Consider the following 13,498-nt stretch of genomic DNA (forward strand, 5'->3'; position numbering starts at 1 on the left):
TGCTGTTATATGTTATTATTTTAATAGTGCAAAATAAAAAAGACAAATGTAATAACTAGGTTTCTTACTCAAACATCTTAATTATATGAGTTTTAATCAATGAAAACTACTATGTATTAATTGCAAAAAGACAGGTATATTTTAGATCATTATTTCAGAAGAGATTTTTTTCCCCACAGGGAGAATGTTATATTTATGCTAATGGATACCAGCTAAATTCTTGTATCAATACAGTATATAAACCACTAGCAGTATTTCAGTCAAAAATATTTAAAATAATTATAAGCACTTCATCAATAATTCTGTACAATGCTTAAGAGAATCCTACTAAAGTCCAGCTGAAGCTCAAATTTCATTGCACTCTTCAAAGCTTGTATATCTTGTCCCTGGATTGGAATAAGAATGTGACAGTCATAATCATTCAACACATGTGTATATATGTCTATTTAGAAAGAACCTACAGTGATTTTAATGGGTTTACTTCCACATGAGCACAGGCTTTAGCTTTAACATAGAAAAACTTCTGTTGGATCAGAAACACTTCAGCAATCTAGCATCCTATTTCTTATAGCAAACACTTCAGCAATCTAGCATCCTATTTCTTGTAGCAAACAACCAGTAGTCAGCAAAATGCTCATTAGTATGAAAGAAAGGGAGCATTCTCTCCTTTATGCTTCCCAGGACTGGTATTTGCAGACAGATAACTCTTATTTGTTATCTAGAGATAAAATACATACATGACTAAAATTGATTTTTTAGTTTTTTCATTTCCATCACAAACTAGGATTCAATAACTCACTGGATGACTTTTACTGCACACTATTGGGAGACAGCAAAAAGAAAACTTGGGACTTTTCACCCACTGTAAGGCTTTAAAAACTCTAAATTGGAAAAGGAGGCTAGCATGTCTCATTCCAGACAGTGATACTAAGAAATAAAATTCTCAGCTTTCATTTTAAATGACTGAAAAATATTTATTTCAATGTAGAGTTGCCCAGGTTATTAGTCATTTTCATTTGAGAGCAATTACAATTCAGAGAAGTTTGTTTTAATAGAGCAATTATTTAATGACTATGTTCAGATAAAAAAAGACACAGGACAATTATAAATAATAGTATTAGTTCTTTTCATGGCTAAAAAAACCCTCACCAGAAAAAATACTATCCGATAGCATAACATATCAAAATTTAAATTTCATTTTATATATACATCAATAACTATACTATCAATTAGTTCTTATAAAACGAAGGCAGATAGCTATATCTGACACATTTCCCTCAGCCACAAAACTTTTATTTACTTGAGCTGTTACTGTTTGCAGTCCAGAAAGTTCATTCCTTCACTTTGCTTTTGTGCAGCTAATATGATATCACACGGGGATTTGTGTAATTAGTTACATTTAATGATCTGAAATGTAAATACAACAAAGTATCACAAGACTTAGTTGATACACACATTTTGTCTGTTTTTCAGTCAGTTGCCCAATATAGCACTATTTTATGAAGTAGGTTTATGTTTATTTTTTTCCAGAACATAAATTTCCTCTTCCCCACTCTACCTCTCAAAACTCATATATTGGATTATATTGGATTACCATCACACTTCTTTGGTATCTAACAAAAAGGTACAAAGAAAGAAAGAAGATAGGCATGTACGTGTATTTCTGTGTGCTTGTGTTTTATAAAACAACTAATAAATTAATTGACAGGACTGAATATTCATTCATTTGCCTGAATAAAAATAAGTTAGGCGCTCTTCATGTTATGTCCACTTCATTAAAGTTTCCATTGGCTTATCAGGTTCTATGATAAGCTATTTTTTAAGTGGGGTGTGTTCAGGTCCTGTTCTCCCAGGTTTTGCATAGAGAAACCACAAACAAGCACATTTCTTGAACTTCAAGCCTTGGAGAGATTTAAATCAGCTTTAAAAAGTGCAAATCTGGTCTGTAACACAGATAACACATAGAATGAACCTAATGTTATGGCTTCCTATATGCCTTTAGAGGCACACATTTTTAATTTGAAAAAAGTAAGGATAAAGGCAGTGGATGAAATAGTAAATAGATTTGGTTAAACAAGGATTGGTTGTAAGGACAGAAAACCGAACAGAATAGTGAGTGTATTAGTGTAATTAGATTTATCTCTTTCTTCTCTTTTTTTAAATCATACTTTTACTTGGCTTACTATTTCTTATCTCTTTTCCAGCTGCACAACCCAAAAATTGGTGGGTACATATGTAAATAAGTGAGGAGGGCTTTTTATATGATGTTGAGTTACAATGCATTTGGTCTAATAGATCAGGCATGGTATAGATTCTTAATGATTTTATTAGAGTTAGCTAAATCAGGACCCATATTTAAATAAACAGCCTTAATTATTCAATTATTATCAATATCAGGATTCAAGCTTCAACTATATAAAATAGAACCAGAACTCTCCAAAACATCTGGAGAAGTTCAACAGATTTCTCTTCCCACTGAATAAATAGCAAGAGAATCTTCACAGAGCATTATATATAAATTAAAGAAATAGCTATCAGGTTGGAGAATATTTACTGCACAAGTTTTCCTAGAAATTAAATACTGCAATTTGGCAATACTTACTTTTCAATGTTTAAGGCCATAATACTTCTTACTGGTCTGCTCTTAGAACCAGGACTGGGGTGAAATACTTGTCCTTGTTTATTAGTTGTGGAAGCCCTAGGCATTCTAACACCATATGGATCTGTAGAATGAGTTGGAAATGGATCAAATGTGCCTGCTTTCATGCCTCCTGGCTAAAAAGAAAAATAAATGTTATACCGCAGACTTAAAAAAAAGAATATTTCATACATACAAAACACAAATATGAATTTAGCAGCACTATGAGCTGGATACAAAGTAATATGAAAGCCTACTTCAGGTATAGCACCTAATTTCTTTTCACAGAGAATCACAAGACCATAGACTTACAAGAGTTAGTCTCAAGAATATAAACAGGTCTGTCCTGAATAATATTTGGTTGTGACACCACTATAAAAATGAGGACTATAGATCAGGATAGGAAAAAAAATCCTGAAAGTGTTGACTGTAAACCACTGCTGTATTGTTGGCAAGATAACAGTGTGAACACACATAGTAAAAAAAAAATCAAGTCTAACTTAAAGGAATCGTTATCATTTTAATGTAACATTTGAATTACAATATTAACTAAATGCTAGATGAACTTAATTAACACAGTAATATCTTACTTTTCCACCAAGATATATTTATGCAATTTTCACAATGCTGTGAGGGAAGTCTACAGTACTGCTGAACAGGACTTCAGCCTTTGTACATATGATGGCCAAACCAAGTTGAAGTTTGGTCTACCTGATCTAAATTCATGATTACATACTTTGCTTTAGACACACTCAGATGTAAAATTAAGAAAGGAATCCAGATTTAATACACAATTATAGCAATAAATAGATTGCAGATACGTTGCAGTATAGTACATACAGTATATTTCAGAAAAACGTTAATTACAACCATAATGTTTGATTCATACAACACATTAGGCATTATTTGATTTTGGTTTACCACAGATGGACATCTATAGAAATTCTTTCTCTTTTTTTCTGATTTTGTTTCTAACTATGTTTTTCTAGATCTGCACCTTGTCAAGGAAGGGGTCCATGATGGGTCACTTCTTAGATCACTATTTGGATTAAATCTGAAAAAGCTATAATGATTCCATAACTATAATGAGGACATAGATGTACTGTTTTCTAAAATTAATTGGGTTTTATTTTTTCCCAATAAATATAGCCCTTTACAATGCGGTAAATATCACACATAACCTCTTTTTTTTGATAAACAAAAATATCTGCAGTAAAAATTTCTTGAGAAGTTTGACTATTTAGAAACACACCTTTTTTGCTGGAGAACTTGGCTTGAAAGGGTGTGGAATGGGTACTTTTGCAGGTTGCCTTTTTGGTGGAGGAACCGGCCCTTCATCATGGTAAGGATTTGTATCGAAATATTCTCGGGGATAAAGATTTAGCTTGAATGGTCCACCTTTCATCAGATTGCGATGTTCTTCAGATAGTTTCTGGGCAAATTAGAAATGGAAAATGTCACATTGGGCTCTTCAACTCCTTAACCAAAGCTGGGGGCCAGATTAAGGCTGCAATTCTATGTTCACATATTTTTGGTTAAGCTCTACATAGCTGTAATTATTCCTTAGCAAACTTACATGGGATTGCATTTCTGAAGTTATAAACGCAACAAGTGATAGGAAATTAGTATTAATGAGCATTAGAAATATCAAGATAAATATATAGAAAGCAGGACCTCGGACATCATAACATTAAAGTAAACATATACAAGAAGGAAATTCACCAAAGTAATAAAAAAGCAGTATGGCTTTCCCTTCGTTCACCACTTAAAAGGGCTTTTTAAAACAGGTTTCACATTAAGGATAAATCCATATATGGCTCTAATACAGTCCATACCACTTCTGGGACAATCACTATAATTTTTTAACTGATGAAATTAATCTTAACAGGGAAATTTGCAAAAGCCATTTAATGTATTACTGTATTGATGGCATGAGAAAATAATAAATCAATGGAACATATATTGAAATAATATACAAAATATATTCTTATTTCTTTATCAAAGGTTAATGATGTATAATTTTATAGCATGGTACCATATAAAATCCAATTAGAAGGAATAAGATATATTACAACCTAGATAAAATAAAACAGAAATCCAATTGAATTTTACCTTAAAATTTATTCTTCCTATGTCATACAATTCAACTGAATGTGTGTATGGTTTACCTATGGTGAGATTTGGATACCTAGATACAGAAATAAAACAGTGATAGCAGCAACATTCAACTATCTCTTCCCTTAAAAAAAAGATATATTTGATATTATAATTCTAGAATGTTTTACCCATAGCCAGTTCCTTTCTTCCCTGGACTGGTATAGAGATTTTTCCCTGGTTGTACATATGCAATCTTATCTTTCAATTGTGCACTGAAGAAGGGACATGGGCCACCAATTGTTCCGTAGTAGGTTCCTATGCCACACCTGAGACGCAAAAAGAATGTAGAGGTTAGCGTTCTCTATGCTTTATTAAATATTAAATATACAAATAACATAACATAATAAATATATTTATATCACACTTTATGTCATATTTGATTCAGAGGTGGTATTCAGCAGGTTCTGACCAATTCTGGAGAACCGGTAGCAGAAATTTTGAGTAGTTTGGAGAATCGGCAAATACCACCTCTGACTGGCCCCACCCCCATCTATTCTCTGCCTCCCGAGTCCCAGCTGATTGGCTGGGTCTTCTTTTGTTGCCCTGTATAGGAGAACGGAGCTGGAATGCAGGCTAGTGGGGGTGGGAAGGGAATGGGGATTTTGCAGCATCCTTACCCTGGAGTGGGTGGGAATGGAGATTTTACAGTATCCTTCCCCTGCCACTCCCACCAAGCCACACCACGTCCACCAAGCCATACCCACAGAACCGGTAGTAAAAAAAATTTGAATCCACCATTATCTGATTATCTTTATTTTAAAAAAACAACAGATGATTCCCTAATCAGAGAAAAATTGCCTATCTCTGCTTATTACATTCAAATGTATGTCTGCATTTCTGTACTTGAATTCATTCAGAATGCTAAGTCAGAGGCAAGCAAGTTACATCTAGTTCTCTCTGATCCTTTTCTGAGGCCTTTCAGGCCCTCTCAGATTGCACAGCCAAAATATGGTAGACACATCATAATCACTTTATTTGCAAACAAATATACAAACTATTTGCAGAAATAAGCTATCAATTATTCTATAGTTTAACAATACACATCCCTGCAATCCTTGGGAACCATTATTTAAAAAGCATGCCCATCATGTGCAAACCACAGTGAGTAGGTTCATATACCACACTAAAGGAAAATGAAATCCTATAAGACATAAAGTGTATGAATCCAACTTATTGTTGGCTGTTGTGCTTTCTAGCTTGATTTTCTTTTCTTGCCCATATTATTTCAGATCAAGTACTTTGTCTAATATATTGTAGGTAATCCTTTGTCTCCTGATGATGCTTTGTTATGCCAAAATAGATAGTCTTTCCCAATCTGGTATACTTTCATAGGCCATCATTCCCATCACTGTGGCCATTGTGAAATATGGGAGCTTAACCAAGTTTAGCACAGAGTTAGGAAAAAAACATATCCAAAAGTTTTCTTTCAATGTGTGCTCACCACTTCTACCATTCATATTCAGAATGTTTTCTAGAAATGATTTCTGGGGTGTTTATGAAAACTGGTAGAAATTAAAATAAACCATCTCAGAGGAAGAAAGTATTTGTGGCACTAGAGGGAATCTAGGGGAAAAGAAGGTTAGTATAATTAGAATCATGGAAGCAAAAACTTTATGGAAAATCCAGTGATATAGTAAATATGTGTTTATCAGGAAATGAAATCTCCTGTCAGCTTTTGTGGCAACTTAGATATCAAAGGAATTCTTAAAATACATTCTAACTGTAAATGTACTGTAAGTAGATAAATGCCATGTAACTTTTCCATTGTAGTGGTTTTTTTAGAACTTACGGAAATTTATCTCCATTACTGGGAAGAAAGGGTCTGGCTCCTAGATTTTTTTTTGCCTCAGCCAATCGGTATCTTCTCCTTAACTGAACAGGATTTGAATAACTTTCCCCTTCAAAAACTCTTGAAAACTGAGGATCAAAATATCCTGCTTGGGTGGCTCCTTTCTCTTTAATGCCTCCTGGTAGCATTTGTTTATTCTTGCTTGCAGCTTCATTAAAAGGGCCTTTAAATAAGGGAACAATTTCAGCATCAATTCAGTCATTTGTTTTAATTCTGCCATGGGGAAAATAGCTTAGGAATTACATGGAAATGTCAATAATGTCATCAGAAATTGAGATAGGTTGAATTTTGCTTTACATTTTGCACATAAGCTGTCTTGAATCTGAATTTGAAAACATGAATTGTTTTCAATACTTGTTCTAAGAAGCAGTTTTCAATTCAAATCATCATATGACCATTAAAAAGATTACAGCATGCTCAAGTTTGAACAAAAAGGTGCTTGTTCAAACCCGGCCTTTTTTTCTAAAGATTTAATCCCATCCACCCCAAAAAGATGTTACAGATTGGAAAATCTACTGCTATCATAGAAGGAAGGAGAGAGTCGCACTGTCTAAAGTATGGCTTATCAACTTATAAAGAACATTCAAAAGAAATAACCAAGCAAAAACAAAACATCGTTTGTCCCCTTAGGACACATAAGGCATATCAGGGAATTGTTATTCTATCTAAAACTCTCAATCCCCCTTAACATGTATTCCTATAGAAATTATGCAAAAAAGGCAAGAAAAAAAACCCCATCCCTATAATGTACTTACGGTTAAATGGCGAGACGTATTTATCTCCAATACTAATATATTCCATTTCGCTAAAGAGGCCAATCCTCTCCATGTCTGTTTTTCCCATTTCAGAAGGCATGTTTACTTCTGTATGATAACTTTTACTCTAGAAAATTTTTAAAGTCTGATGTGCCCTAGAAGGAATACACACATTAAAATGCTTCAGTCTTTGACAACTCATCATATGCTTCTCTGAAAAAGTGCTTTTCCAAACAACTTCAGAGCACAATGCGAAATTCTGGATACATTTTTTTACAATCACACTATAATAGAGCTTTCTGATGTTAAATTCATTGGAATATATTTATATAACATTCTCATCAAAATGATGTCTGTAATCTCAGAAGAATTTTTAAAATTTGGAATTTTAAATCTAACCTAACCAAACAGACTGGAGAACTTTTATTGAATCCTTGTTGTTAGTTGAGAAGTTGTGTCCAACCCATCGCAACCCCATGGACAGCATTCCTCCAGGCCTTCCTGTCCTTTACCGTTTTCTGGAGTCCATTTAAACTCACGCCGACTGCTTCAGTGACTCCATCCAGCCACCTCATTCTCTGTCATCCCGTTCTTCTTTTGCCCTCAATCATTCCCAGCATTAGGCTCTTCTCCAGTGAGTCCTTCCTTCTCATTAGGTGGCCAAAGTATTTGAGTTTCATCTTCTAAAGAGCCTTCTCAAGAGCAGCCAGGGTTGATCTCCTCTAGGACTGATTTCCTCTAGCACTAGTTCAAAGGCCTCAGTTCTTTGGTGCTCAGCCTTTCTTATGGTCCAACTTTCACAGCTATACATTGCAACTGGGAAAACCATAGCCTTGACTATACACACTTTTGTTGGCAGGGTGATCGAATCCTACCCATTACCATAATCTATAGCTGTGACTGGTCTTGAAAACCTAAGTATTTCCTATGGCCCAAATCGAATCCCTTTCACCAGTCTGAATTAAGACCAAACCCACACCTTCCAGTCATATCAAGCAAACCTCAAAACAACAACAAAAAATTTCCATGTGCTAAATTATTAGTTGCTTGCAACTAGCAAGACTGCCTGGAATCCACTTGGATTCCACACCTTTCAAATTGTACCGGGCTGTGCCTCACCTTTTCTTTTTGCAAACCAGCCTGCCGTACCTTCCTCCCAAACCCTTGCAATTTTATGAAATGAATACACGAACCCAACGTTGGAATCCCTCCGTCAGTCGTATCAGATGTACACGCTGAACACGGAGATGACGCCTGGAAGCAAGGGCTTGCACGGGATATATAGGGAGTCAATTGGACATTTCGGACTGCCCGCTCTTTGCTTTAACCTTTTGGCTGCCAGTCCCCCATGGATCGACTCAGACTGGCTTAAGATGGGGAAGTCTGCAGCCAGAACTTGAGGGCGCCACCTTGCAAAAGCCTCCTCGATCGCTCCCCTCCGAGTCTCAGATAGATAACACACCCGCTCACTTTGCCCCCCCTCCTCTCTCTCTCTCTCTCCCACAGGCAAGACAGGCTAGGTTGGCTCAACAGGAAAGACCACTTCTTTCGCCTCTCTCCCCCCAGCACTCCATGATTATTGCAGCGCTTAGTTTCTCCCGCCCTTGAAAGCTCTTTGTTGATAACACAGTTGCCATGGTTTCCAGGGGCGCCTCACTCCGCCCTCCTCCGATGATGTCATCACGCCACAAACCCGCAGCGGCGCCTGGAGAGAGGAGTAAGTCGGGAAATGAAGTTCGGCGGTTTCAAACGACAGAGGCGGAAAAGCGGGGCGATCCCGTTGTCGCGTCGCTCGCTTTGTTGTGCAAAGGGAGGGCGAGAAGAGCGGAAGAGTGACGTGTCCGCGGGTGGTGGGGGAGGAGCCTCGATCGGGGAGGAGGAGGAGGAGGAGGAGCATGCCGCTGCCGGGATCGCTTCTTCCTAGCGTTTTGCTGACGGACGTGGTAAGTCAGGCCGAGGGTACCCGCCGCGGGCGCTCTGCTATGAAAGCAGGGGCATCCCTCGCCTTGTCTGCTTCCAAAGCAGCAGGTCCTCGACGGAGGCCCCGAGCCCCAGCGCTTCCTTCAGTCAGGAAGCAGCTGTTGTCCGGTCGGCTTCGGCTGGGCGCGGGGGGACGTCGGGGGCCGCCTGCAAATCACCCACCCACCCATCCGTCCCAATTGCAATTTAGACACAGAAGAGCTGCTCACGTACGCTTGTCAGCATAGGCAGTTGGACGAGCGAGTTTGCATTTCTTTTATTTCCTCGATTTATAGGACTGGCCGCTGCGACGGAGTGGCGGGGGGCTTTAGCATTTGAAGAAGCTTGACAGCAAAGGAGCGAAGGCTAAAATAAGATGATACAATCATAAACCATTTGGGAAAATTAAAAAAAAGGGGGAATGACGAGGGATAACCTTAATCACAGTTACGAGCCGAGACCAGCGAAGATATACAGATAATCTTCGTTTAGAGCAGGGGTCTCCACAAGTCCACAAGTCTTAAAGTTGCCAAGGTTGGAGACCCCTGGTTTAGAGACTGCAACTGGGACAGACAACTCAATGATTAAGCCAAGTGGTCACAAAGTGGGGAATCATGTGACTGCTGATGATTTTACATAGGACAGAAACTGACTGTAATGGCAAACACATGACCGACAGAGATGCTGTATAGGTCGCAAACAGGGGCATTGGTCGCCAAGTGATGATTTTTTTTAATCCCAGTTGTTACTGCAGTTGTTGCTGTCTGAGGCAGCCACTAAATGAGGACTACCTGTATCCCATTGAAGGGTCTTACACTCACTCCATAGGGAGTCATCCAATGCCCTGTCTAGGACTTGGGGAAAGATTTCAGTGCTGTATTTAGGGCCTTATGGGAGGGCAATAAAACTTTTGGTAAAGAATATATTTCTTGGTAATTGTTTATGCCTGGCCTAGTTGTAAGCAGATTGTCGTGGTTTTTGCACTTTTAAAATTTTGATATTCTTTTTTTACATTTAATCTGTTCAGTTCAATAGTAGCTCCCCTTCCCCCAAAAGTTAGCCCAGATTAGCCCCAATCTTTCTGTATAGGGCCCAGCTTGTGATAGAAATTCTGTCTTAGTGGTGGCCATGTGTGCTTCTGCAAATGGAGTTAACATAGAACAACTATTTGGAATAGCATTGGGGATGCTGCTTCTTGGTTTCTATTTGTTATAAGTTTAATTAAAAGTACATTCCACTGGGATAAAAGAATATTGTACTTATTTCTGAATAAATTACATGTAGTTCCCGATCTCAATTGCTGGTGACTTCCCAGACAATTCCTTTTGATTTTCTTTGTAAGAATGTGAAAGTAATTCACTATTGACTTTCTTCCAAAATATCTTTTTCAAATTCCTGGTCTGGGATTTTCTGGTAATCTATTCAAATACTAATGGGATTTAATTTTATTCAGCTTTTCAAGATTAAATCAGCTAGGTCAGTGTTGGCGAACCTTTTCAGCACCAAGTGCTGAAACAGGAGCGTGCATGCATGCGTGAGGGAGTGCCGGAAACCGGAAAAGCAGTTCGCTCTCACACATGCACGTGCGGCCACGTGGTCTTCTGGTTTCTGGCACACATGCGCATGATGGAACCAAAAGAGTAACAGGCAATGGCTGGTGTGTCCGGAGAGATGGCTCTGTGTGCCACTTCTGGCACGCATGTCATAGATTTGCTATCATGGAGATAGATGCTATTATATAGCTGGACTACAAATAAATTAGACATTGCTAATGTTTTTGTAAATGTCTGATCTTTGATCAAGGCCAAACTTTCTCTTAACAACTATAACATATATATGAAGTGAATAAAGGTTGATTCATCCTGCCTAAAAGAAACTTCACAAAACCACCAGGAGGTGAAATAAAAATGAGAAATCACATTCACATAGGTACCAAGATCACTCACACTTTGTATTATTGTCAGGCCCACTAAAGCCTTGAGCAGTTAGAATGGTTTGGAAGATCCCAAACCTTGGTTCAACATGTTGTGGAATTCAGTCCCTATAGTTTGATAGCTCAGGATTATGTGTAGGCATAACAGTATGTCTTATTCAACCAGTTATGGATAAATTCATGGTAATTGAAAACCATTCAGCTGCTGCATTTTCAAATGGTAGGTTTGAATCTTTGAGCCACAATAGCCTTGACAATTTATGAAAATTTTCAACCCAGAAACACTCTGGTTTTTTTTTCCTCCTCACTTCAACAGGTCATCATAGATACTATGGACATACTTTTTAGAATAAGAGGAGGCTTGGATTTTGCATTTCAATTAGCCACTACTAATGGTGAGTCTGTAGAAATACAAAATGCTGTGTTACATTATACTATAAAGAATCTTCCTGAACAAAAGTTTAAAATATTGATTCTAGTGTATGAACAAAAACTGTTTTAGCAAAGTTAGTATGAGAAGCCTTTCCCTCTTCTCTCCTCATTTTGGAATAATACAACTGTGCAGATTCATTCAGAAACAAGTCCCACTCTTCTTAATAGAACTCTCTCCTTTTCAAGTTATTGAGGGCCAAAGCCCAAATGGTTAGGCAGTTTATTTTATAGGTCTTCTGCTGTTATTTAGGAAATTCTTTCACGCTAAAATGCTTAGTTGAGAATACTTCTTTCACTCTTCAGTTAATGGATAAGATCACAATTGTTCCTTTTCTTCTTTCTAAATTAGTCTCGCTATATAAAATCTACAGCTAATTCCCTGTGCATTCTTTCTTTCTTTCTTTCTTTCTTTCTTTCTTTCTTTCTTTCTTTCTTTCTTTCTTTCTTTCTTTCAGACTCATCCACAAAAGAGGCACTCAAATACATTTTCAAGGATCTTTCAGCTAAACTGGCTTCTGACATGCTGGTATTCAGGATTTGTCATAGCTCAGTATATTTGTGGCCAAACAGTGGAATGAATTCCATGGCAACTGAGCTTTCAGATGACTCTGCCTGCAAGGAGATACTACAGTTTATTCAGTGAGTATGGCTAGACAAAAATAATGATTTTGTGGGTGGAGATGTACTGTAGATGGTATAATAATTTGTCATGATACAATCATTCTGGCACTGTTTTCCAGATTTGAACAAGAGGGCACCAAGCAGAGATTTTCAAAAAAGAAAGATAAAAAGTTACGAGAGATGGTACGTATAGCGGTGTGTACTTTTCTGTGAAATGTGAAGAATTAGGCAAGTATTTGTGAAAAATAGCAATAAGCACTTAGACTTACAGTGCTTTACAGCCCTCTCTAAGCAGTTTACGGAGTTCACATATTGCCCCCAACAATTTGGGTCCTCATTTTACCCACCTTGGAAGGGTGGAAGGCTGAGTCAATCTTGAGCCTGGTGAGATTTGAACTGCCAAATTGCAGGCAGCCAGCAGGCAGCAGAAGTAGCCTGCAGTACTGTACTCTAACCACTGTGCCACTGCAGCTTTTATATAATATATTTAGTCCTTTTCTCTTAGAATCAATATTGAGTTATTTAATTTTATTGGAAATTGATTCTAGGGAAAGTGTTGGGATTCCCTGTCTGCCACTTTTCTGATTTAACATTTTTCCACAATGTGACTTTATCTGATAGGGGAAACAGAATCTTTGGAGTAATTTAGATTATAATTTGTATATTAAAGTCATCTTTATTTTCAGCCATCAATAGTAAATATTGATCTCATGTTGGAAATTACAACCTCATTAGAGCCTTTGGCTCCAGTAATTGAAAAAGAAAGCAAAGAGCATCACTACATTAGCATGACATTACCGGTTGACGTTGTGGTATCTATTTCTCCTGAAGAAACATGGCGCAAGTAAGTAGGTTATATAATTATGTATTTTAAAGATTCCTTTAGTTTGTTTCTGTTGCAGTTTTATGTGCGTCCAAATCTCCAAAAGGGTAGAATTTTCAGGCATGTAACATTAATCTAGGTTTATTCTCCTTTCCAGTTTTCATCTATTTAGGATATTTGGTAGCATTTATTTGTTAAAAACCGCTAACTCCCTTCTTATTAAATAATTCAGAAACAGGTTGTGATGAATTAAAAACAATAAGGCACAGCTAAATCAGAAATACACAGCACCACTATTCTAAAAAACTGGTTGATGCCTCAGACCAAAAAT

General features: G+C 37.3%; 2 protein-coding genes across 5 annotated transcripts in view; one reads left to right on the forward strand and one right to left on the reverse strand.

Moving 5' to 3' along the window:
• On the reverse strand, positions 1-9,205 carry CFAP96 (cilia and flagella associated protein 96). Of its 4 annotated transcripts, XR_015744138.1 has the most exons (9): positions 8,519-9,085; positions 7,400-7,554; positions 6,585-6,807; positions 4,924-5,061; positions 4,751-4,826; positions 3,891-4,070; positions 2,603-2,775; positions 1,301-1,407; positions 1-386 (listed from the first exon to the last, which is right to left on the reverse strand). XR_015744138.1 is itself a non-coding variant. In XM_026697885.2 (8 exons), the coding sequence occupies exons 2-8, from the start codon at positions 7,497-7,499 to the stop codon at positions 1,359-1,361; spliced, it is 939 nt and encodes a 312-aa protein (XP_026553670.1). In that variant the 5' UTR covers positions 7,500-7,554; positions 8,943-9,205; the 3' UTR covers positions 958-1,358. The 4 variants fall into 4 exon arrangements, 3 of the variants coding, with proteins under 3 accessions (XP_026553670.1, XP_087792408.1, XP_087792407.1); XM_026697885.2 differs by lacking the exon at positions 1-386 and having other exon boundaries at positions 958-1,407; positions 8,943-9,205; XM_087936282.1 differs by lacking the exon at positions 1-386 and having other exon boundaries at positions 958-1,407; positions 7,400-7,544; positions 8,593-8,672.
• The window catches only part of UFSP2 (UFM1 specific peptidase 2), a 14,725-nt gene continuing 10,370 nt past the window's right edge, over positions 9,144-13,498 (forward strand). The window contains exons 1-5 of the mRNA XM_026697881.2: positions 9,144-9,342; positions 11,608-11,686; positions 12,179-12,362; positions 12,464-12,527; positions 13,031-13,188. Coding sequence (XP_026553666.1) covers positions 9,295-9,342; positions 11,608-11,686; positions 12,179-12,362; positions 12,464-12,527; positions 13,031-13,188 — 533 coding nt within the window. The 5' untranslated portion in view covers positions 9,144-9,294. The remainder of the gene's footprint in view (positions 9,343-11,607; positions 11,687-12,178; positions 12,363-12,463; positions 12,528-13,030; positions 13,189-13,498) is intronic.

This window comes from Pseudonaja textilis, chromosome 6, assembly GCF_049901715.1.
Source record: "Pseudonaja textilis isolate UNSWEBS1 chromosome 6, rPseTex1.2, whole genome shotgun sequence".
NCBI lineage: Eukaryota > Metazoa > Chordata > Lepidosauria > Squamata > Elapidae > Pseudonaja > Pseudonaja textilis.

Coding starts and splice junctions, on each gene's coding strand:
- CFAP96 (XM_026697885.2), bottom strand. CDS start 7,499: ATGCCTTCTGAAATGGGAAAAACAGACATGGAGAGGATTGGCCTCTTT. Junction 2,776..3,890: donor CAAGTTCTCCAGCAAAAAAG/GTGTGTTTCTAA, acceptor TTTTCTTTTTAG/CCAGGAGGCATGAAAGCAGG. Junction 1,408..2,602: donor ATGGCCTTAAACATTGAAAA/GTAAGTATTGCC, acceptor TTTACATTTCAG/ATCATTAAATGTAACTAATT.